At 40.8% G+C, this 26745-nt stretch overlaps 1 protein-coding gene across 1 annotated transcript; it reads left to right on the plus strand.

Annotated features, from left to right (window-relative positions):
- On the plus strand, positions 1-21433 carry etnk2 (ethanolamine kinase 2). The gene is made up of 9 exons (XM_030728790.1): positions 1-147; positions 9127-9264; positions 9359-9480; positions 9990-10130; positions 12290-12432; positions 13883-13966; positions 14053-14213; positions 14312-14385; positions 15924-21433. Exons 1-9 carry the CDS (start codon positions 1-3, stop codon positions 15994-15996), a joined length of 1083 nt encoding a protein of 360 aa, XP_030584650.1. The 3' UTR covers positions 15997-21433.
- Positions 21434-26745: the final 5312 nt, after the last annotated feature.

The raw sequence follows: 26745 nt of genomic DNA on the forward strand, positions 1-26745 counted from the left end.
ATGGAGACGCAGATACATGTGCCCGTCGGCTCGCCGGTAATTGCAAAAATTCCCATTTTCGTGGACGAGCGCAACGTTACGGAGGGGGCGATGAAGCTCATTAAAGAGCTGAGACCGGCGTGGGACCCGTGCGATGTCAAGACCAAGGTAACGTTAGCTGTAAAGCTAGCTAAACTGATTGTGCTAGGCTAGGCAAGGCTGACAGCATCACCGGCAAGCTAGGAGGAGGGCCGTGGAAACCTGATACAATGACTGCTTAATTTATTTTACTGTACCGTATGTAGTTAACTAGGCTTTCCCCTCATTTATGATCGACGACGTTCAGTTTTCCCTTGCTTGAGAGAAAAGTAATACGTTAAGGTTAGCGTTACTATCAATGAGCTCAAATTCATCTGGCAGGATGTCCCAAAACTTAGTGCGACTCTGATCTGGACTGTGTCCAAAGTTGACAGCAGGTAGGGCCAAAGATCGTACGGAAGCTAAGTCGCGCTGTCATCTGTGTGTCAGAGGGCAGCTAACGTGACGATGTCAGTCAGAAAAGCAATCAGTAGCTCAAAGAAACAGACCGTGTTACCGCAGGTCAGAGGCCATGTACAGTTTGATGTGCTCTGTTCTTTTTAAACTAGTTCGTAGATGGTGCAAACGTTAAAAAAAAATCAGTAAAAAAAAATGTGTGGTTTTCGGTCTTTTTTGTTTGTTTGTTTATTTGTTTTTTGTTTTTTTAATAGGGATGCACCAATTTAGGGCGCTCTCTCTCTCTCTCTCTCTCTCTCTCTCTCTCTCTCTCTCTCTCTCTCTCTGTGGTGTTGTTGTTGATAGCTTTCTGGGACCACAATGGAAATAAGTGTTTACACTTTTTTTGTACAATCCTGGTTTCTTATGCCATGTTAATTCATTTTTATTTTGTAAGGCACGTTAAACCAAATAAACTAAACCAAACAAAATATCAGTGTTTCAAATAACAATGTGCCCATTAATCTCATTTCATTCTTTATTTATTCCCATTTTGTGTCACTGAAACAAAAACAACAACAAAAAAAACTTAATTATAATATTTACTCAGCTACAAGACCAGATATTAAACATCAGCCTAAACATTAAACATCACATGCAAATTTTATGGCTGATGGGCAGTAGAGTTTAGCTGACATCTCTCTGTATCTATAGTTTGGTGTACCTTAATATCAGTGTCACTGGTCTCTTATGTATGGTAGATTAAAGAACATTTTTGCCTCTCATTTTGGAAAAAGATTCAGCACTGTCTCATTGGCCATAATTCTTAGTCAAACAGTGTAAGCATACAAGTGTTGTGCACTGTCTATAATAAAAGACTAGTTACTCTCAAGGATGTATTGAATTATAATCCACTTTTTAAAAATAAATTATGGTTATGTATGTAGTTACCTCTAAAGCTCTCACATTAAGGTGAGTAAAGATGCAGTTGTAGAGTGAAACACACAGTAGAAAGGACAGTGGGAGTGTTTCACTCACCTTTTTAACTAAAACTAAACCCGCAATAGATATGCACTTAGTAGGGAGTATAAATGAAAAGTATTACAAGAGTCAGCCCAAGTAGTTCCTGTTTTTCTCAACAAAAGATTGATACCACAGCAGTAAAGAAGAAAATGATATGAATTAATCTTAAAAAAAAAAAAAAAAAAAAGTGTTGCCTTGGATGCTGCTCCATCTGATTCAGTGTGATATATTAATGAATAAGGTCTACACTGAATTAAATGTGTAGATGTAAAGCATGAGGAGGGTGTCCTGAACAGTATTCTCATACTAGACTGAAGTTCTGTAACTGTACTAAATAACACTTATCAGTAAAGTAAATGGATTCACCAAAGTGAGCAAGTATGCAGATGAAAGTGATGATGTGTCTTAAATTTAGGCTCTTTAGAGTATAGCATGAATTCACAGGAGCAGAATGACATGGCTGACGGGAGGAGATTTGTGAGGAATGAACGTGGTCTGTGCTCAAATCACAGCAGTATGTCTCATAAGGTCCTTTGAGGACATCATTGCTTGGCAGACAGATTCTAAATGAAATCCTGTAGTTAAAGTAAGCCAGAGGTTTGGGTGTTAGGCAGCCACAGCTCTGTGGGATGTTGTGATGTGTCGTTCGCGAACGAGCCGGCTCTAACAGCCAATTCTTTGTTGGGAGCAGCCGCTCTTGCTCAGCTCAGCTGAGCATCCATGCAGGCAAGGGTGGGACTTTATTTTGATAGGCATACCATACGACCAATCACATGCAAAGGCAGACTAGGAGCCATACCATTATGTGAAAGAAGCAAGGCCAGCAGATGCTCCGAAGACAGCAAGTTTAGTAGTACAGGCCAAGTACACCGACAGATACAGGGTGCCAGATTTTAATGCAAACGGACTTTATTTAATTAATTTGGTAATTGGTAATTGGTGAGTTAGGCTAAAATAGGAGGCTCTGAATGATGCTAAATAATGAGCCATATGGGAGCTGCAAGTCTTCTAAGGAAGCTGAACCAAAATTGTTGAATCTTTGAAAAGAGCCAGCCCTCCCATCGCTTGTGTGACGATGGCATTACCCGCCATATGAGAATACAGATTTCTGATACAGTCGGATACGACATTAAACAGTTTACTTGACATCTCCTTTGTGACTTCCAAGATTGAATCATGACACAAATGATTCCATCCAGTCGCGGCAGCTGGACGTCTCTCCCTGAGCCTGGTTTTGCTGGAGGTTTTTTCCTGTCAAAAAGGTGTTTTTCCTTCCCACTGTTGCCAAGTGCTTGCTCACAGGGAGTCATCGAATTGTTGGGGATTTATTTCTGGGGTGATAGTGTCTTTATCCTACAGTGCCTTTAGGCGACTGTCACTTGATGCTATATAAATTAATTGAATTGAATCTTCCTGTACCTCGGCACCTCGATGGAGTTTCTTGAAGAGTTAAAGCATTCTAGTCTGGTAAATGCTGTGATGTTTAAAAATCATTTAAATAACAAATGAACTGAAAATACATCAGATTTTTTTTTTTTTTTTTCCCCATGATCGAGTGATCAGGCCTGTGTATCAACAGGAAAATATTTGTCATTTTAAAAATGTGATCATTTAATTTTAGGGCTGCAGCTCTCGAGCAGTTATCACTGCGATAGAAAGCAGGACTACTGCTGTTAGCCTTCAGTGATTTAAACACTGTCAACAAAGTTAACAGGTCATCTGCATATTTTGTTGTAACTTCTGCATCTTTACTGTAGGTTTTCACTGTGTAAAACAAATGGCAGTGGATGGGAGCAGCTACAAAGTTCTCTTCTTCATGTTGGAGCTCATTGATCAGGTGGTTGATAAAGGACTCCTCCAGCTGTTTCCCAGTAAAGGTTTGAATGGTGGTTACAGGAACTAGCGCTGCTGTTTTGGATGCTCCTCCTCTTTGCTCTTCACTGTTTGTGTGCATGTTGCTCCATGTTAAACTGTAGCAACATCGTCACTGATGTTGTGCTATTGGTCTTTTTGTTCAGAGAACTGGGAGCTTAATGTTGTCACACTTTTTATTCACATGCGTCCTCCTAAATCCGTTTCTACTGCAGCTCTATTTTTTTCCATCGCTAAACGCTCACATCTACATGGTGAGCTCTACAGAGTTGTGCATTAAATGAAGCCAAAAAAATTTGCATCAAGGATTTGTTTCTTTGGAGGGGTTTTGTAATCAAGTTATTCGAGTTACTTGATGAGTCGTTGCAGCCCTGCTTCATTTAAGAAGTGTTATACACTACCAGTCAAAAGATTTAACACACGCACGGTGGGTGTTCCAAACTTTTGACTGGTACTGTATTTAAAATAATAAAACAGTGAACTTAAAGGTTGGAAATAAACATGAAGTTGATTTTATAAATTTAAAGGGTTGAAAAAAACAACAATCACCCTAAACTTACAATTTTAATTTGAAATTTATTAAAGTGCAATATATATTTTTAAAAACTTCTCAGCTTGTAGCGTATCAGTTCACTGTACCTTTGGGTATGTGGACAATGAAGCTTGTCCACATAATAAACTCCTGAACAGTTGTGGTTCCAAGAATTCTAAGTATAATACGCTGCTGTACCGATGCTTGCTTGGTATTCATTTTGAGCTCCAACTGCTTCTAAATTAACAAATGAAGTCTTTGTAAAAGCTCTGACTGTAACTGCGGTGGTGTTAAGCAATCCACAGAAACGTGACTCGTCAGGGAAAGGAAAATGCATAATTGATTCCAGGTAAAAGGATCTAGTAACTGATATAATGTAGCTGGGTTAAAGTTTTTGGAGCACTGAGCGCTGTAAAACCATTTGCAGCCTTCAGTTGGCAGTGTGCAGTCTGAGCCCAGCTGCTGCAGCCCCGTGTACATCCTGCTGGCTCCTCTCTCCAGACTTGGCACAACACACACCTGCAGCTGAGAATGTGATGGTGTTTACCTCAGTTTTTTTAATGCCAGAATGGCAAAAACTCTTCTCAATGACCACCACTGTGACAGTGGATTGGTACAGCTGCAACAGCGCTGCTTGGTTCACAGAAACACCTGGCTGGTCTCTCCACCTGCACAGGAAGAATTTTACTGTCCTTTGCCAAACATAAATGCACAGTTCCTGAAAATGGCAAAGAGTGCCAGCAGCAACAGAGAAATTTTCTCCTTTTACAAGTTTCTCATGCTGAAGACATGAAGATTCATGTCAACCAAACCTGTACAGTGAGATCACCTGACGTGGATCTGTTTGTTGGTCTGTATGAAAAATGGTATGAAGGCTAAGTCGCGCTGTCATTTGTGTTTCAGATAAACGAGAAATAAATAAGGTATTTACACCTAAATTAAGGCATAAAATAAAACAGTCTTTTACTCTGTCTTCTTGGAAGGGTTTCTTACATTAGAAAGACGCAAAAAAAAAAAAAAAAAAGAGTTCTGGCAGTGTTGTATGTCCTGGATGACGTATATTTGGTGTGATCATGTATAAGTGTTTTAGTGCATGGGTGTGTCTGCGTGTTTATGTGTGCTAGTGAGTGAGTCAATATGTGTGCTAGTAAGACTTTGAAGGAGCATGTGGTGGCTTCAATGAAGCAAAGCGAGCATATCAGCATTCTCAGAACTGAGGTTTGTCCTGAGCTTTGATACAATGTTTCCTGCTGCAGAAAACAGATATTCTGATTATGTGTACATGTTAATTATTAATGTTAATAATGAATGTTAATAATAATTGAGTGTCCAGCCTAACAGTACTGGATCAGTGACTCAGTTTTACTGGCCCCTGTATGCTTTTATTGGCCTGAGGGGAAACACACTCACACACAAATTTTATTTTTATATTTCAAAATATTAATAGAATTTATTTATATAATGTAAATCTGCAAAAGAATGATTCTAAAGCCTTTAGACTCGCTGCAGTTATCACTGCGATAGAAAGCAGGACTGCTGCTGTTAGCCTTCAGTGATTTAAACAGTGTCGACAAAGTTAACAGGTCATCTGCATATTTTATTGTAACTTCTGCATCTTTACTGTAGGAGCTCATTGATCAGGTGGTTGATAAAGGACTCCTCCAGCTGTTTCCCAGTTTAATGGTGGTTACAGGAACTAGAGCTGCTGTTTTGGACGTTATAAAAATGTTTTCTTTGACGCCACCTGAGCTCACCCTCTGAGTCACGGCTCCACCTCGTTGCTCTTCGCTGTTTGTGTGCTGGCATACTCCATGTTAAAAGGGTCATATCATGCAAAATCCACTTTTTTAGCCCTTAAATACATTTTTTTTTTTTGTGTACTTTGAGTGTCTAGGAGTGCAGAAATTTTTAATTTATTGTCTCCCAGTGCTGCGTAGATCTCTTTATATTCTTTTTGAGTCATATCTTTCAGTCTGTTCAGTTTTCTGTATTCCCAGTAGGTTTTCTTATCTATCATGTCACAGTATTTGCTGTGGAACTGCTAAACAAGGACATGGATTTCCAGCTTACTGATTTCGTGAATCCATCATTTTTTTTCTCACAGCGATTTTGTAGTACAAATTCAGTTATGCCGAAGTTGCCAGTAGACAAAGGCTTTAGCACCTGACAATCTGACAACAGCGATCGCAATAATAATTCACTTTAAATGACAATTTAAAATGGATCCTGTGGAGGAGGGGGCGGATTGCTATACCATCAGAAACGTGACTCATCAGGGAAATGAAAATGCATAATTAATTTCAGGTAAAAGGATCCAGTAACTGATATAACATTGCTGGGTCAAAGTTTTTGGAGCTCTGAGTGGCGCAGTCTGAACCCAGCTGCTGCAGCCCCGTTTACATCCTGCTGACTCCTCTCTGCAGACCTGACACAGCACACCTGAGAATGGGATCTCAGTTTTTACAGGTCAGAATGGCAAAACATTTCAGTGACTACCACTGTGACAGTGGATTGGTACAGCTGCAACAGGGCTTCATGGTTCACAGAAACACCTGGCTGGTCCCTCCACCTGGAAAATGTCCATTGCCATTTTCAGGAACTGTGTGGATGTTTGGCAAAGAGTGCCAGCAGCAACAGAGCAACTGTCTCCTTTTACAAGTTTCTCATGCTGAAGACATTAAGATTCATGCCAACCAAAGGAAGCTTGCTCCATGTTGTACAGTGAGATCACCCGACATGGACCTGTTTGTTGGGTGGAGGGCTGGGGAGGGGGGCACTGCCACCATCAATGTCACATGCAAGCAGTATATAGCAGAATGTTTACCTCTGTCTGGGTCCAAGCTTATCGCTGTCTGTTGATGTATTGATCGCCGGTCTTAGTGGTGTATTGTGTGGCGGGCAGAAGGGATCAGTCACGTTGTGGCAAAGGCGTGTATGCTTGTGTATGAATGGTCATAACAGGGATGCCTGCGCGCCCATCTTTGTGGCGAGCCACGCGTGGAATGCCAGATATGTGTGAGTGAGCGTCTGGGCCTGGGGGGGAGATGCAGGCAGCGTGTATGTTGTTATTGTGTCCGCTGCTGGGGGGACAGACCGGCCCATCACTATCCACAGGAGAGATGCTGTCACTCAGATTTTTAAGGCCAAGCTTCAGACACACAAGGCTTTTTGCTAACTCTTCAATTTAGAAAAAGCATTTCACTCAACTTGTTGACAGCACCTCCCAGTAAAAGTCATCAGCCACGTGCAGGAAATGCTCATTCAAACATAGTATGAACGGATAATTTACTTAGAATTTACACATTTTCCAGAGATTTAGACTCGAGTCCTTTTAGAAGAAAGTGTTTCCACTCGATAGCCACAATGGAAACACTTATTTAGGCTCTTATTTTGAAGCCTCTATCTAAAAGAAAAGACAGTGATCCATATCTTTAATTTCAGTGGTCACCCACATATAAAAATCAGCTCTTGTCACAGCTTAACAATGAATAGCATTTAACAAACAATTTGCAACACACACACCTATTGAAACAACAGAAATAAATACAGTGAAATTCTACTTTTAGGGAGTGTATTTTTTAATTTGTAAAATAATTAAAAAAAAATTTTTAAATAATAAAAAATTTTAAATCACTTACAACCGCTGCACCACCGTTACCGTCCAAGACCTTACAATCAAGACAGAAATGTTTCCTGCTAGGCTAAAGGGGATAACTCAGTATAACCTTGTGTGTGTTTGCATCGGCTCTTCTCTTTAAGGGCATGAGTGGGCTTGGGTCCATCCATCCATCCATCCATTTTCTTCCGCTTATCCGGGGCCGGGTCGCGGGGGCAGAAGCCTAAGCAGAGAAGCCCAAGCTTCCCTCTCCCCAGCCACCTCCTCCAGCTCATCCGGAGGGACCCCAAGGCGTTCCCAGGCCAGCCGAGATACACAATCTCTCCAGCGTGTCCTGGGTCTACCACGGGGCCTCCTCCCGGTGGGACATGCCCGGAACACCTCACCCAGGAGGCGGCCAGGAGGCATCCTAATCAGATGCCCGAGCCACCTCAACTGGCTCCTTTCGATGTGGAGGAGCAGCGGCTCTACTCTGAGCCCCTCCCGGATGGCCGCACTCCTCACCTTATCTCTAAGGGAGAGGCCAGCCACCCTTCGAAGGAAACTCATTTCTGCCGCTTGTATTCGCAATCTTATTCTTTCGGTCACTACCCAAAGCTCGTGACCATAGGTGAGGGTAGGAACGTAGATCGACCGGTAAATCGAGAGCTTCGCTTTTACGCTAAGCTCCCTCTTCACCACGACGGACCGGTGCAGCGTCCGCATCACTGCAGAAGCAGCCCCGATCAGCCTGTCGATCTCCCGTTCCCTGGGCTTGGGTCATGCCAGCAAAAAGGCCCTCAGAGAATAATAGAGCTTCTGGATCATCTCACTGGATTATTGAGGTCCACTTGTTGAGAATATGGTGGAGGATGACTCAGCTGAGGGCTACATCTGTGTAGACTGCTGCACTACTGAACTCTCTAGTGTGCATTCATTTTTAATGAGGGTTTTATGCCCTACTGTAATATCCCTTTCCCTGCCACTGTCAACAGACTACCCTTGTTAACACAGACTGACTAACGCTCTCTGTTGTTTAATGCATATCGACTTAATGCACGAGTATCACAGTCACAGTCAGGTCCCTATAATTTTTGATCCGAGTACCAGTGTATGTCCCATAGATTAAAATGAAGCATAAATGAAACCAATGGGTGACCGTGGGGGCCTGCTCATAAAGAGGCAACATTCACAAAGTTAAAAGAAGAGGTGCAGTTACCCTCTCTGAGTGTGATTTTGGGGTGTTGCAAAAGTTTTAAAAATGATGATTTTGGCTTTGAAGATGATCGTAATTAAAAAGAAAGCTTTTTTTTTTTTTTTTTTTTTAAATCGTGTTTCTCTAGGTGAACCTCTGGTAGTTGCTGAATAATTGTGTTGAATAAATAATCTTAGTAAGATGACTAAAAAAAAAAACTGTTCAGCATTTAGTTTAAATTTCCTGCAGACTGAAGGCCCGTGTGAAACTGGTTGAGGTGCTCTGACATATTCATCTCATCTAGGTCAGAGCTGTGCGGTGTCTTCAGTGTTGATGTTGACTCAAAGGTAACTGATAGCTTTGTGAAATGCCAGAAGGAAAACACTCCTGAAGCACCATGGTGCTGCACAATAAGAGGCTCTGCATGAGATGAGATGTGATTTCTTCCTCTTCCAGCTCTTCACTGATGGAACCACCAACAAGCTGGTGGGCTGCTACGTGAACGGCAGTCCAGATGACGTAGTCCTGGTCCGAGTATACGGGAACAAAACAGAGCTGATTGTGGACCGAGACAATGAGCTTAAAAGCTTTCAGGTACTGTTGCTTCAGTGCTGAGTCTAAGTTAATTAGCATAAGCTTCAGAGTTGTTTGCTCTTATGTAATTGTTATGTTTTTGTGCATCTCCTAGGTGCTGCATGCTAATGGCTGTGCTCCGCGTCTCTACTGCACCTTTCTAAATGGCATCTGCTATGAGTTCATGCAGGGAGACGCACTTGGGACGCAGGATGTCAGAGATCCCACTCTGCTCAGGTTAGAACCTGATGTTATCGTGGCAATGTCTTTTTGACTTTGCTCAAAAAATTATAAAACGATGCTGAGTGGATTTGTGGTATTATGTCCAGGAGCATCAGTGGTTTTAAGTTTCCTACACCAAAGATTAGACACATGCAGAAATGCACAGGGCACACACAGATCCAGTAAGCACTGTATAATGAACAGAAGCAACAGTTCCACAAGGCTGTGTGCTGATTAGTTGCTCTTTGACATAACAGGGAAAACTTTATCTGGTAACAGTGTTTTTATGGTAATACCCCACTGTGGAAGTCACCTCTCTGTGTAATGTATAGGATGTATTTACTTGTTTTATTCAACTCTCTCCAGGAACCAAAATTTGTCCTTGTAGATTAATAGAACCCCCCCCCCCCCTCAAAGTAGGGATTCTTTATAAGTGGATACTGATAGCTTCTAGTCTGTAATGTAGTCATTTCATATTGAAATCTTGCTGTGAAAATAACCTTTTTGTTTCTGTCTCCTCTCAGACTGATAGCCAGGGAAATGGCTCGAATCCACGCCATCCATGCACACAACGGCTGCATCCCCAAACCCAACCTCTGGATCAAGATGCGGAAATATTTCTCGCTTGTTGCCACAGAATTCACCGAGCAAGCCTCCAACATCAGGCGAGCTCTTGCTTCTTAGCTTTCATAGCTCACTGCTATGCTGTCATTATCACTGTGATAATGATGCAAGTAGTTCACAAAGCCCAGCATGGGTTGTGTGTAGTGTTTTAAATGAGGACATTTGCCCAGAGCAGTGGGTTTGTTTGCATGGAAAATGACAGCAATAACCAGCAAAAACCTATCCTGTACTGTTTGTATATTAATGTTCTTATTAATGGACAAACATAAACTATAACAACATTTCAAGGGTTTGCAGGCTCATAAATGTTGCTGTTGGCACATTAGGAAACCTGTTAGCAATTAAGGCTATCACATGCCAGGTGATAAATTCATAAGAGATATAGAACTGTCGCAACTTTGGGGAATAACTTTTGGCATGACCCCGCTCACTCACATGGTCTCTTCATTGTTTTGAGCTTTCTTTAAAAAGACAAATTAAGCAGCATTTTGGATAAACTATAGCTGGTCTCAGTAGAAGAGAGTTGATACGACCCTGTAAATACAAGGTCTTGTTTCCATTGCAGGCACACCTACTGCTCAGAGGGATAATTTGACTGCATGGTAGCTGAGCTGCATATGTGAGCCAACTTGTAAATATAGGCAAAATCACCAATCTGTAGAGAGACGTAAACGCATGTAAAGGGCAGCACACGCTGGGCGGAATTAAAATACAATGCGATTACGTAATTGATAATTGATATTAGTTCATTACATCAGAGGAGCAGGCTTTATCTTTCCACTGAAACTTGGCAACACTCCTGCAGGGAGACCTTTAAACCTTTAAACAGGGAAGGGAATCTTGTCTTTGTATTTTATTTTAATTAGCCTGTTTTTAATAAAATGTCTCATGCCTTCTCACCTGTACCTTTAAGGAACACTTGGACCTCTGCATAGAGAAGACCGAACCATTCATCACAATGTCTTTATTCAGCCAGAAGATGAGATGTCATTTTTGTTCCATACCACCCAGCATTACCTACAGCTGGAAATGTGAATTCATTTCTGGGAAAAATTAGGATAGCAGCGCAGAGACCTGTGGAGCTGATAAAAGTTAAACCATTTTATTGCCAGGCCAGCATTCCAGTCCCAGCTGATGTCTTTGTTCTATTTGCTGTTAGATTAAGTCCAGCATGTGGCTTATATAACTGTAACAATAATAGCAGACTGGATTAGGGAGTCTGTGGCATTCAGTGGGCCAGCAGATGTTTGCTTAGCCTTGTCTATCAGATCACTTTATCCCTTCCTTGGTAACACAGACAGCTAGAGTGCTCTGGTCCTGGACAGCACGCACTTGTTGCGCTGCTGTTTAAGAAGCCCTCGTGTTGCTGTTCATTGTAATAGGTCTGTGTTATTTGTAGCATTATAGTATAACACAGAATAATTTCGGTGACTTTTCTTCTGTGGCTGTTGGGCGAGTTGAGTCTGAGTCTCAGAGGAGCAGCAAGCTCGACAGAAATCTAAGAGGCGAGGGCGTGCCCCGTGTGTGTTGGTTTTCTATCAGCTCAGACTGCTTTCAGGCTGATAGTGGAGTAATCCCATAAGCCCATTACATTTAGCAACGGGGTCTTTACTCGGCACTCTTGGCTTGCTTGGAGGAGACACAAACTTTGTGCATTTGACTTTTTCCTCTACTAACTAGTAATAACACTTTTGGGCTGCTTTCAAGCCAAATCTGCTCTTCATCCGATTGGATCAAACTACACCATCTTAGCTGCATCCTTTATGATGTGTGAATGCTCACTAGGTTTGCATCATACACACACAGATGGAAAGAGCAAAGAATTACATAAATACTGGTGCATGAATGCATGAATGCTGAGTTCAAGTACAACATGGAATAAATCACAGATCAGAGGTTGGTAGTTAGATTTCAAAATTCAGTAAAGGGAGAACTGAGAACTTTTTTCTCTGTAACTGGTCCAGGACGGAGCGCCACTGAGCTTGTGTGTCGCCTGTGCATGTTGGTCTCGGTTGATTTCACTTCACATATGTTCCCACTTGGCAATGATACCAAAACAATGAAAGGCATTTTATTTTGGTGAAAAACAGCCAGTGAACCTATCCCTGTCACCTCCCCTCACTTTACATGTGGAGACTCTGAATGATTGGCACAACACAATAGTGTGTGATAATGTGTCTCCATCTCCTTCCCTGTCCAGAATCCAGCAGGAGGTTCCCAGTAAGGCAGTGCTAGAGCAGGAGATGGTTTGGATGAAGGAGCATCTTTCCACGCTGGGCTCACCTGTGGTGCTCTGTCACAATGACCTGCTCTGCAAGAACATCATCCACAACAGCAAAGAGGGTGGGTGTCCTCTCCTTAAACTGAGCTTCTCACCTTGTGGGTTTCCCCCCCTCTTCTGAGCTAAACTTCTGAACTCAGAGTTAGCGCAGCGCTAACTCGATAGTTCGAGTTATTGACTTAAAATTTTGAGTTATTTGTCATGAATGGCTTTTTTTTTTTCCTTCCCCAGTGGTGGAAACAAGCTTCCATAGCAAGACCTGATGTTTCCTTTGAGCAATATAAAACCTACACTTACACTACAAATAACAAACCGCACATGCGTTAGTAGATAATTGCTGGCAGCATTTACTGACAGATTGTGAGCAGATCACCTGTAGAATGTTCTCCTCCTACAAACATTATTTAGCTATTATTATTCGGACTGAATTAGCAACAAAGATCTGCAGTTGTTTCAGTTTATTCATGCAGATTTGCATGAGGATTTTTATGCTGTTTCTAAACTGACTGTAATCTTCATTGTACTCAAAGCTCCAAAACCTTCAGATAAATATGTGTAAAAATAAATGCTATCTGTTAGCCCAGGATAAGGTAGCTGTGAACCCAGTGTCACCTCTAGTTCATCATTACAGTGAGCATCTTTCCGACATGTTCACAAACAGATGTGTGTTCCAGATGTCTGATGAGAAGTTGACATTTTGAGTTTCCAAAAAAAACCTGGTCAGTCATGACTGAGTGGCCTTTAAAGAGGCAGAAGCAAATATCAGCCTGCCTCTAACAAGAGCTGTTATAAGATGAACAAGGATCCTGCTAAAGTGGGCAAACATGTCAGTGCAGTGGAGACTTACAATAAAATGAAAGACTTGGAAAGCTGCGCTTCAAAAGCAATCACCAGTTATTACAATTCATCACATATCAACTTCAAGAGTTGGTCTGGCTCTTATTCTGGTCATCCAGGTGTGAATGACATCTGTACAGTTTGACACACGATCCCTCCAGTGTGTCTAATAGTCACATAATCCCTCTTCTTCCTGCCATCTCAAGCTGACCATCAAAAAAAAGCGTTCCCTGCCTCAACAAAGGAAAATTAATTGGTGCCCACAGAAGTTCCACCTTAAGAGTCTCTTCAGGTGTAATGAGTAGCAGTTAACTGATGGGGTAGCAGAGCTAGTCTGTCTTGTGATCCTGCACTGCATGTGGCAGGAGCACCTGGAGAGTATTCAGGGTTTCCGCGGGGTAGTAAAAGGTAGTAAATTTAACTCTAGGATTCCTGTATAAACCCTGGTATTCCATATTGGTTCTCTTCATCTGGGTATATTCGTGACAAATGGCATAACAATGCAGACATAATTATTATTAATAACAAACGTAAATGCAAAGGCTTGTGGTTTGACTGCTTTTTTTTCTTGACGGTGCCGGGAGGAAAAACGGGGGGGGACAAAAGAAATGCTGTAATTAAGGATTAACACAGTGATGTACCATAGATGTGACACGTTCCCTTGTCGTCTCTCAGGTCACGTTCGTTTCATTGACTATGAATATTCCAGCTACAACTACCAGGCCTTTGACATCGGCAACCACTTCAATGAATTTGCAGGTTAGTTAAACCGCAGTGTGATGTGCGACAGTTCTGTTCATGCAACATGCGTTATTGTACAACCTCATGTCCATGTGTTTGGTCAGGCATGACTGAGCTGGACTATGGACTGTACCCCAGTCAGGAGATGCAAATGGAGTGGCTCAGAGTGTATCTGCAGGCATACAAACTCTTCACCAAGAATACAGAGGAGGTCAGCCAGCGGGAGCTAGAGACACTCTACGTACAGGTCAACAAGTTTGCTCTGGTGAGATAGATGTTGGCAAATACACACAGCATGTCTTACACACTCGTTCACAGCGTTTCATGTTATACATCTGATATCTAATTTGTTTTTTTCTCAAGGCTTCTCACTTCTTCTGGGGTTTCTGGGCTCTCATCCAGGCCAAATACTCCTCCATCGATTTTGACTTCCTGGGGTACGTTTGTGCGTGTGAAAAGGTTAATGCTGTGGGTTGTGACTGCCACCATATATACACACACACACACACACACACACACACACACACACACACACACACACACACTGTTTTGTAGATTTTGATCTTTCTTTTGTTTTTCCAAAAATAAAGGAGGGAGCAACCTCCTCTGCCTCACTGGACCAGCAGCCACTTCCATACATGCATAAATCTACACATAAATGTCTTCATACTTCCATCTACTTGTCCACGTGTGTGTGTGTGTGTGTGTGTGTGTGTGTGTGTGTGTGTGTGTGTGTGTGTATATATATATAATATATATATATATATATATATATATATATATATACACAAAAGTGTATCACAAAAGTGAGTACACCCTCACATTTCTGCAGATATTTAAGTATCTTTTCATGGGACAACACTGACAAAATGACACTTTGACACAATGAAACGTAGTCTGTGTGCAGCTTATGTAACAGTGTAAATGTATTCTTCCCTCAAAATAACTCAATATACAGCCATTAATGTCTAAACCAGCGGCAACAAAAGTGAGTACACCCCTAAGAGACTACACCCATAAATGTCCAAATTGAGCACTGCTTGTCATTTCCCCTCCAAAATGTCATGTGACTCGTTAGTGTTACTAGGTCTCAGGTGTACATAGGGAGCAGGTGTGTTCAGTGTTTTTATTTAAACTTCACGCAGCATCCAAACTTTTTTGGAATTGCGGCTGTATTTATACATCTAGCTACAGATCTATATCGAAATTAGCACCTTCAGAGAGCCAGACAGATTTCACATCTTTCCAACTGCAACACGCACTAGCAAGCCAGAGGCAGAATAGGGACAGGATTTTATGGGCTGTGCAAAAAGTTTGATTGTGGCAAAGAAGTCTGACAAGTAGGTTGATTAAAATCACTAAGCATTCAGTTGGTTTCCAAAAACCTTCAGGTTTGCTTTATGTTGATTCCTGTAAAGACATCACGTAGAATTTTAACATCAAGGCTTCATTTGTGTTATTTGCACTTGTGACCTATTGGCCATAATCATCTAAAAACAGAAACAGCTTAAAATATTTTACTTCACATGTATGCCATAGAGTATATGAATGTTTAGACATAGTAGTAATGGAAGAATTTACTTTACAGTAAAAGAAAACAGCTTGATATTAAAACATTTTTTAGGCATAGTAGTAATGGAAGAATGTCTACAATTGCACATGGTATGAATGGAGTTTATATTTCACTAATTGGACATTAAGGCCTGAATTTTGTTTCTGTGTCGGGTCTTTGTGGGGCCTACGTATGCAACCGAAAATCCCCTCTGAACTCACAATCCTTGCGGGCTCCATCAACCCAACATGTAGATAGATTTCTCGAGAGGTGCAGATCGTAGGTTACCGTGTAGAGTTCAGAGGGTGTTTCCTGTTATGTACTTAGGCAAAGACCTAAGACCTGACGCAGAAGTTTAAATCAGGCATAAGGCTGGAGTCTTTGATCTGTGCCGTCATACTGTCTTATTTTTGGTTCTGGCAGGTATGCCGTACTACGTTTCAACCAATACTTCAAGACCAAACCTGTAGTGATGGCCCTGCAGATCCCAGAATGAGAGGAGACAAAGGAGGCCAGAAGGACGAGGAGAGAAGCCTAGAGGGAGGGTGTAGAAGGTTAAATGCTGGGACTTCCTCTCCAGTGGGGACTCTTCTCTGTGAGCCAGCTGTTGATAGACCACTGCTCAGCCTGCCTGGCATCCTTTTCCTGCAACAAGCGCAATTACTCTTTGATTCCTCCAAACTTTAGCTCCACATACGTCACCACTGTAACCCAAGAATGACAAAACTTCCATGTGTGTGTCTGTGTGAGTGTGGTTGTCTGTGTTCCTAATTTATCTTGAAAAATGTCTTGCTTTCCCTCTTAGGGCAGCTCAACCAGGCGTAGAGAAGTCTGTGTTTGGGATAGGCTGCCAGATTGAACGTCAGCAGAGGAAGGAGAGAGTTGAGGAGGGCCAGATGCTGCTAGTTTGTTCTCTACCTGTGGATTCGTTTAGGCCAGAAACTGATTACAGGTGCAGCCTGGCGTTTGTCTGTGTGTGAATGTGTGTATGGTGAGACTATTCCTCCTCCTGTCTCTAGATATTTTAACACATTGAGACCTTTTCTTGTTTTTTTTCCCTTCCTCTTTGGTGCTAAGTGCCCGTAGCTTTCTGCACTGAGCTTTCCAGAGATCACCTCTGGGTGCCTCCTGTTGAGGCACTTTGAGCTTCTTTCACCACATCTTCGAGTTATTCACAGCAAACTGCTGCTTCTGCTGCTGCTAGAAATGTAAAACTTCTGTGTGCCAGTGGGTTTTTTTCCCCTGAAAGGAAGGACCTGCCAGATGTCAAGTGTGTGGAACAGCAAATGGAAAAAGGTTTAGGTTGAATCACTATTGCGTTATAGCAATCAGTGATGGGGAGTAGTAGCTATATGTGCATGTATTTACTTGTGTGAAGATGCTGTGGTTTATTCAACATCTCAGGTTAACAACTCTTTTGTTTGGAATTGGTACTGAGGGAGAATGAGGGGATGGATGGTTAAAAAGAGGAGAACTGTGTGAGTGTGACTGTGTGTGTTTTTGTGTCCTCAAGCTGTTTTTCCGCCTTCTTGACTTTTATGGTTACAGCGCATCGCTCTGTTAAATTTTCCATTTAAGGTTTCCCAACCTCTTGGAAAATCACCACCTCTGTCACCCTGTCTGTGCCATTGCCTCCTCTCCCTTTATGCCCTTTTATCCTTGATCTCCCTCCAGTTCCCAGTTTTGGTCCCCATCTCCGTTCCTCTGTTGAGGTTCATGCGTCTGTTCCTCAGGTTGTCAGAGCCCCATCTCAGCCCCACACTGTAATCCGCTCCCATTCATCCCAGATTTAGCCAACATTTCTTACATAATCATATATTGCATAAGTTTTATTTGGGGTCAAATCCAGTGTAGCTTTCAAAAAGACAGCGGAGTGAGTTATCTGAGGCTGTGTGACTATCACGAGATCAACTATTACTTTCACGGGGAAAAGATCTGAGTCTCCGGAAGAAGGAGAAATCATTAACACAGAAAAGTGCTTAAAGCTCAGAAAGCAGGAATCTTTGAAATCTGTGCTCACTAAAGTGCGTTCAGTTTTTCCCCTCTGTGAACAGCCAACGTAACAAGTGGACAGACATTAGCTCTAAGCTAGCTTGCAGTGGACAAGCCAGTCTGCGTGTTTGTGTTCATCTTAACCTTTGACTGAACACAGAACTCACCAGAAACGTCTCTGTTTAGAGCTGTCACCGTTTTCAAAAGACTGGATTCAAACTGTTTCAAACTAATGTGTAATTTGAAACATAGACTGCATAGAAAAGATGGATGTAGCCACTCTGGTGTCAGCCATTGCTTAGCAACACTGAGTCTCATTTTGAAGCCTTGAGTTGAGACTTTCTGAGACTGTCTGTGAAACTGACCGGCACTGCAAGCTCATTAGCTCAGTGATTTGTCAGCCATATGGGAAAGCATACGGTACCATAGCTCCCTTCTGACTTGACAGGGGACCATAATGGACAAAATAAACATGTTGTTATATTCAGTAAGACTTTAAACAAACTATTCAGACAATAAAGTCATTAAGGATAGGTTTATCCTTAATCTCATTCCAATCTCATTGTACATCCTGTATAATGACAATAAAGGCATTCTATTCTATTCTATTCTATTACTGAGCTCACAAAGCAAGTTTTCCAAACAGATGGATGTCTTTTTGCAACCAGAGGCATCACTCCCTGTTGGGCATTTGCAGATGCAGCAGTTCAGTCCATCTTTTATATACAGTCTGTGATTTTGAACTCATTTTAAGTTAGAGGAGCAACAGGTGAAAGTGTCCTCTGCTGAACAGCAACACATCACTGCAGTCCAGTGCATCTTAACTGACGTTTTAATTTCCCCATGCTCACACAAATGTTAAAAACTTATTTTCTTTCAATTCCTTTTGACAGCTTGGTTCACATTCATAAAGCTGTGGGATAAAATCCATTCAACACATGCAGATACATTTTTTTTTTCATCTATTTGCCAACCTCAGACAAATTCACACATTTCCAGTGATGGGATTTAAGAACTCTTCTGTCTGAATTACACTGTGACTGGAGATGCTGGGCCTTGCTGAGTAACTTGTTGACCTTTGGCCTCATGCACGAACAACGTATGCAAAAGTCCTAAAGCTAAAAGCAGCAGGAAGTTAGACAATTTGTTGCATTCAAGTATCCTGAACTGTTGCACTAGTCGTGTTTTATGAAGTCGCTGTGAGAGCCCAGAGTGCTAGCCTGTGGTGTGGAACCTTTCTCTCCATCATTGTTGGCCAAACCTGGCTAAAAGCAGAGCAAACTGGCCCCAGTCTCCAGGTGTTACTTATGCTCAGCCCGCACCCATCAGGAGAAACAAGCACTTTAGTTTGGCGACTCCAACTTGAAGCACATTAAAAGGTTAAAGAAGTGAAGGCTGAGAACACTAAAATGTTCATGCTTGAGGCTCGTTGATAGTTTAAAGGCTTTCATATTCAGATTCGATCAAATTTCTTCTTTATTCAATTTGCTTCAGTGACATTTTATATGCCGCACAGACTATTTAACCCCTTCTAGGCTCCAAAGGGGGGACTCTGGCCTTGGTCCTCCACTGCTGGTGTCATACAACTGACAGGCTTAATAATTCACCAGCTGAGCTGCAGAACGTAGAGACTAATGGATGTTAATGGCTTTCATTCAGGACCTAACCTGAGAGGTGTTTTCTAAAGGGGGTGCTGTTAATATCTGAAATCTTTAATAGCTCTTAACTTTATATAATTACCTTCTTCTCAGTATGAATTAGAACTGATTTTAATATCATCTAAAACTGATTGGGTTTAAGTGTTATTGATGCATATAATGGCACGTGTTTAGGAGTCTTCTACTCCAGTAATGAATTGTAATGTGTTTTCAGTAGTGTTATTTTGTGCCACTAACAGTGGAAGAATCTGCTTAGTACGTTCACAAATGCCAAGTTGGTGAATTTGCTGCTTGAACGCACAATTCTAAAACCCAGGGAGGAATCCAGCCTGGATAAGAGGCCATTTGCACTCCACAAGCACTGAGTGAATTTCTCCACTCCCTTCACAGAGGATACTGGCACGGTCTGCTGACAGCTTTTCGAAGGGAAGGCATTTTAGGTTCCTCTAAAACTGTATCTTACACCCTAACAGAAGCTAAATGTAAATGACTATAAAACACATTCCAACACATCAGTGCACTTGCTGCTGTTTGGATCTTTTGTCACCTTACCTACTGTGGTGTTTCACACACACACACACACACACACACACACACACACACACACACACACACACACACACACACACACACACACACACAGCATTATCAAAGCACTGAGACAATATTTGGTGATCTTCTCTGTGAGAACCACTGACACAAAATATCATCTCATCCCTTTAGAATTAAAAGGTTCTATCTGACATTTTTGACGAAATTGACTTATTGTCATATTCTTATTCGTTGACTGCTAAATCAACAATATATATGAGATTTTTTCAATTATATACAACTTTGGCCATTTTATTCACAAAACAAAAAGGTTGTATCTGCAAAATCAAGCTTTAACTTGGTTTTATAACGTTCAGTTATTTAGTATCTCAAAACTGGTCAGAATGCAGATAGAACCTTATAATTCTAAGGGGACAATCTGTTGAAGATGCCGTCCTGGATTCCACGTGGTTCCCTCGATTAAAAATCAGCTGTGACTAATCAAATCATCGATGACCGGTCTTTGAATAGTAGCTTAATACCAGGCAGAGGTTGAGTACTGTATTCATCCACATGCAGCACAGTGAGAGGACATACCATGATCAGTCAGGTTTCCTTACTAAACCATCCTATATGACTTTTAAGTGTTTGACAACAGTCACAACTTAAAGGCAACTTGACTTTTTTCTGGATCTTTGGACTTCATTACAGATGAAAACCTTTTCTCAAACACTTGGAAAGATCTTAATTAATGTGAATAGCCTCTTTCTTGCTCATATATCTGTACCTAAAAACATAAATGGTTAAACAAGTTACTGTTTCACTGAGAATGTAGTTTGACATCTTGGCTCAATTTGAACATTGTTTTCATAACATTGTAAAACAAAATGGGACCCAAAAAAAAAAAACTGCTAAACTGCTGACCCTTTGCTGTTAACTTCCTCCATGCAGGGTCACCTCTCCTGCTTGGGACTGATGCACTGCTGCTGATGCATGCCATAGTAAACGCAGAACTACACAATATATTTGAATATTGGACCAGTTGTTTGGCCTATTGTGAGGTGGGAGCGGGCGAATATTCTACCAAAGTTCATTGCATCGTTATTCACAGTGCACACTGGCTAAGGTGACAACTATCCAAACAGAGAATGAGCTGGGATCTGTGCCCCACTTACAGACAAATGGATCCATTTGATGTGTTTTTGTGTCGACTGCTGAGATCTCAGACAGGCTGTCTGAATTTGCTGTTCCACACTGGCCATCGAAACAGTTCACTGACAGATTAACACCTATTAAGGTGATTTCAAAGCAGTTTATTTATTGTGTGAGTCTAACATTGCATTCCCCACCTTCTTTTTGTTGTACCAAAATGGTTAGCTTCAGAGAGTTTGCACTGCATTCCATTTGAGATTAACTATTTTTGTGTGTGAACTTAATTATACAAAACACTGTACAGAAAACTGATTATTTTTTTCTTTGTATGCTGATATTTACTTTTTGTAAGTGCTTTGACTTTAAAGGTAGAGCGCCGTGTAAAGGGACGCAGCGCTTGGTTTGCAGTTGCAATGTTGTAAGTGTACTCATCCATTGCTAAAGAAGATGCTGAGGCAGAGATGTGGGGGGATGTAAATACTGTAAGAAATACTGTGAAAAGCTTACTGTACAGTGATCCTTCACACCTCTGTAGGAGTGGCAAGAATTATTTAACTGTTAGTAAATATTTCCAATAAAAAGGATGAAATGGTATTAAAAGAGCTTGTGTGGCTTTTGATTTCTCTGGTTAACTTCTGACATGACTTGTGTTGATTTCAGTTTCCTCAGCTGACCCTGTGGTTTTCAGAGCTGCCGGGAGGAAGGAACTACAAAACTTGTGTTGAGGGACATCCTGTCAAAACACACAGGCTTATTTTAATGGCTCCCTAAGTTCCCTGGGAGTGGGGCATTTCACACCTCTTGTTTTACAGTAATGGAAAAAAAAAACAACCCAAAAACAGGACATCCTCATTCAATTCTAAGGTTTAAAGTACCTTAGCAGGTCTTAAAGATATACAGTACAACCTCAGAAGAATAACAAGACATGTAACAGTCACTGATTTAAGAAAAAAGTTAAGCCAATTGTTTGCACAAAGGAGTCTGTTTTTGTGTTGTCTTTACTAACAGGCAGTTTAGAATATAATGCCTTTATTGACATTATACTGGATGTACAGGTGCTGGTCATAAAATTAGAATACCATGAAAAAGTTGATTTATTTCAGTAATTCCATTCAAAAAGTGAAACTTGTATATTATATTCATTCATTACACACAGACTGATGTATTTCAAATGTTTATTTCTTTTAATTTTGATGATTATAACTGACAAATAATGAAAACCCCAAATTCAGTATCTCAGAAAATTAGAATATTACTTAAGACCAATACAAAAAAAAGGATTTTTTTTAGAAATGTTGGCCAACTGAAAAGTATGAACATGAAAAGTATGAGCATGTACAGCACTCAGTACATGGTTGGGGGCTCTGTCAGCCTGGATTACTGCAGCAATGCGGCGTGGCATGGAGTCGATCAGTCTGTGGCACTGCTCAGGTGTTATGAGAGCCCAGGTTGCTCTGATAGTGGCCTTCAGCTCTTCTGAATTGTTGGGTCTGGCGATTCGCATCTTCCTCTTCACAATAGCCCATAGATTTTCTATGGGGTTAAGGTCAGGAGAGTTTGCTGGCCAATTAAGAACAGGGAGACCATGGTCCTTAAAGCAGGTATGGGCAGCTTTGGCACTGTGTGCAGGTGACAAGTCCTGCTGGAAAATGAAATCTGCATCTCCATAAAGTTGGTCAGCAGCAGGAAGCATGAAGTGCTCTAAAACCACATCTTTTCCTTCCCTTCGTCTCTCTATTAATGTGCTTGGACACAGATCTCTGTGAACAGCCAGCCTCTTTAGCAATGACCGTTTGTGTCTTGCCCTCCTTGTGCAAGGTGTCAAAGGTCATCTTTTGGACAGCTGTCAAGTCAACACTCTTACCCATGATTGTGTAGCCTACAGAACTAGACTGAGAGACCATTTAAAGGCCTTTGCAGGTGTTTGGAATTAATTAGCTAATTAGAGTGTGGCACCAGGTGTCTTCAATATTGAACCTTTTCACAATATTCCAATTTTCTGAGATACTGAATTTGGGGTTTTCATTAATTGTCAGTTATAATCACCAAAATTAAAAGTGATAAACATTTGAAATATATCAGTTTGTGTGTAATGAAGTAATATAATATACAAGTTTCACTTTTTGAATGGAATTACTGGAATAAATCAACTTTTTCATGATATTCCAATTTTATGACCAGCACCTGTACAGTGAGATTGGAGGGCCACTCCTGTTCAGTGCCTTGCAATAGAAAGTCAAACTTTCTAAAATAAAAAATATAATAATCTAATCTAAAAATATACAGAAAATAAAACAGTATGTATAAAATATACAGAAAATAAAATGTATTAAAAATACACAAAATAAGAGTATGTATAAAAATATATAGATTGTAAAAAATCAAATAAGTGTATACATACAATAATGAAGATGGTGCGTATTGCACTTGGTGAATGAATATTGGATATTACACAATATAGGAGTGATAGATATTCTCCAAATCTAAAGGTGTAAAAAGACTAAGAGAAACAAACCAAAGGGGTCCATGATTGATTGGCTGAGTATCCAATCAGAAACAGGCAGACTGTTTAAATTTCTTAACTGCATCTGATCACAAGCTCGCAGCTGTTTTCAGCTGCCAGCCACACTGGTCCTGTCCAGCAGATGGTGATGCTGGCACAGTAAAGGAGCAGTCAGCACCAAACTCACAGCAAATTCAGTTGTAGGCTGCTGCAGTCTCATTACGCACACACTTGCATATTTGCTTTATCATGCTTATGCACCATATTATAACTATGATTTAATACAAAGAAGAGTAAATTTGGCATTTATGTTGATTCTTACATGTTTATGTTGGAATCCTTCAGAAAACAAGGTAGTAGCAAAGACGAGCTGCCAGTAGAGTTGTTTCTGAGTAAGCCAATGCAGAGCCTGTTTGGGGAGAGCATAAACTGTGTTTCTGTACTTACGATTCACAGATGTCACCTAAACACAGCACATGCAACCGGTTTTAAACTTGCTGTTTTGAAAGCAGGTAGAGCTGTAGGGAATTACTTCCTGAATGTGTGTGTAAATGTGTGATTGTGTCTGTTTAAAACAGGAGGGTTTGTGGCTTGCGGCTTTCTTGAGACCTGCTCTTCTAAATTATGTGAATGTGTGACTGAAGCCATTTGTCACAGGAAACACATGAAATAAAACCACTGAAGTTTAGACCAACTAAAACTCTTAGAATTAGAACTTTTTGGCTGGCTTTTTTTTTTTTTTTTAATGTCCTCTCAAAGAAAGCCAAAGAAAAACATGCTGGTGTGTATGTGCGCCCCTCTCCGTACACACAGAGTGGAGCAGGCAGGAGTTTGTATAAAACAAAATATACTAATATATGAGAACATAGTCTTTACTTAACTCAGATTCCCAGAAATTGAAATTTGAGGTGGAGAACAAAGAGTTGCAGAAGAAATGTGATATAATATCCAAATGCAATCAATGAGTTAAAATGCTGAGGTAGTGGTTCACCATCAGTTTCCTTTGGGAGGCTTTAATTATTGAGTTAAGTTATTACAGAGCCTAGAAATCACATCAGACGCAGTTAACACAAGCAATTTATTGTCTTTTGAAAAAGAAAACAACAAAAAAGCACAGAACTCTGAAAACATAGAGAAATGTACACCTTTAAATTACACAAGCTCTTATAAACAAAATAAAGTCTCTTTCTATATTTACATCAGCAGGGGTTAACGACAGGTGACTCCTCATCGCCTTTCACTAAAACAGGATAAATATTTCACTGATCCATGTACACAAAAGCCAGCATCCGGACAACAAGCCCCGCCCCCAACGAGGTCTTAAACTGATCTTTACCCGCCATTTTGATTTGTCAACCTTACAGTCAGCCAACGACAGATTGACCCCATCAGTGATAATTAGGCACACACACTTCATGTTTACATTACATTTACAGTCCCCGGGGGTCACTGAGTGATGAGAACAAAGGCACCAAAATGATCCACGGGTCTAACAGTGTTAGCCTGAGGCTTTCAGAGGCTAACAACAACATGCTATAAGACAACACGTTTATTTTTAGTTTATTCAGTATGACTGCTACATTTGTGACGCGCCATCTACTGAAAATTCCAGCACTGCTTTCACTTAAGTTAAAGTATCAGCTAGCTAAAACTTCTGTTTTTAAATATTACATATACATTTTTTTATTTGTTTGTTTTACACAAAACTATAAATAGAGCTTGTTTAAAAGGATAGTAAAAAAAAAAAATAAAAAAACTTAAATTTAGGAATCCAGTCAGGATGCTAAGCTGTTCCAATTCAGAGCATTAAAAAGCAATAAAGTTGGGGGTGTGGCCACTTTGAGTGAGATGGAGCTGATTGCTGTTTTGAAAGACTCGCATCCCCTAAGTCTTCAATTAAAGACACATTTTCACCGTGTTTGTGCTGCTGGTCCCTTTTTATTGAATTATATGGAACAGCTCATCCAAAAAGTTTACGCTTCAGTTTTGGTGAGACTTCTGGTATTTTATTAGTCTTTAACACTAATTAACCGTGTTAAACATATGTGCAACTTGCTAACCAAGCTTGCTAGTATTAGTTGATTATTAGTTGATTACAGCATGTTAAACTTCCTGTTAAAGAATGTACACTAGGAAGTGCTTCTGAAGATTTAATATCTCTGCGCAAACTAAACCATAACCAGTAAGGACGCAGGGAAGATGATGGTGTCTGAGCTCTCATTACTCCACTGACCATCCTTCTACTTCGGGTGATGCTATGACAGATAAACATTTGTTCCCAGCATAAGAAGGAGATGGGGGTTTGTACCAATAAATAACAGCACTCTGTCCAATCTGAGGCACAGGCTGGGTCCAAAGTCACTTCCTATTATTGGTGGCATTGCACTACTTAACAATGCCAAGTGTCCAAAATCATAACCTGCTGCTGACTACTGTGTATAATCGATCTAAGGAAGGAGAGGACGAGTGATTAGGGACACAGCCTCAAAGTTTGGTGGATGATCTGCCTCTATGTTACAGGAACGGATGATTAAAGGAAAATACTTTAACCTGTTTAGATGAAAGTGACCATCATTTTTCAAGATTAAAAAAACAATGCTAACAATGATAATAATAAAAAAAAACAAATTCTATGTGAATATTTTCTCCAGTGCTGCGGGAAGCTGCATCTCAGAAGAAAAACACAGCAGACATTTGGATACACAGACAGGAGATGCTCCACGCAACATTCAGTAAACACTCAAAGAAACAAACACAAAGGTACAAAAACAAACAAACAAACAAACAAAAAAATAAAAAATAGGCAAGGCTGAAGTCAACCCACTATGCTGTGGAGAAGGTAATGATGGACACACAATGACAGTATCATGGCTCAAACTAAATGTGTGATGTGGGGCAATGATGTGAGGAGGGTTTCACTTTTGACTTACTGTATGTTACTTTTGGGCCACAAAAGTAATTTCATAGGTGCCCTACCAGAAAAAAAGCACTTCCTTACCAACACTGGATTAATGTGAAGCAGCAGGATGCAACTGCCAGGATTGCTTTATTAGCTTAAATCTGTGAAGATTGGTGCCATATACAGGGGTTGGACAATGAAACTGAAACACCTGGTTTTAGACCACAACATCCCTTTCAGACAGCTTCCTCTTGCGTCCACAGTTAATCCTGTTGGATGTGGTTCGTCCTTCTTGGTGGTATGCTGACATTAGCCTGGATACCGTGGCTCTTGATACATCACAGAGACTTGCTGTCTTGGTCACAGATGCGCCAGCAAGACGTGCACCAACAATCTGTCCTCTTTTGAACTCTGGTATGTCACCCATAATGTTGTGTGCATTGCAATATTTTGAGCAAAACTGTGCTCTCAACCTGCTAATTGAACCTTCACACTCTGCTCTTACTGGTG

The sequence above is a fragment of the Archocentrus centrarchus genome, chromosome 5 (genome assembly GCF_007364275.1).
Source record: "Archocentrus centrarchus isolate MPI-CPG fArcCen1 chromosome 5, fArcCen1, whole genome shotgun sequence".
Classification (NCBI taxonomy): Eukaryota; Metazoa; Chordata; class Actinopteri; order Cichliformes; family Cichlidae; genus Archocentrus; species Archocentrus centrarchus.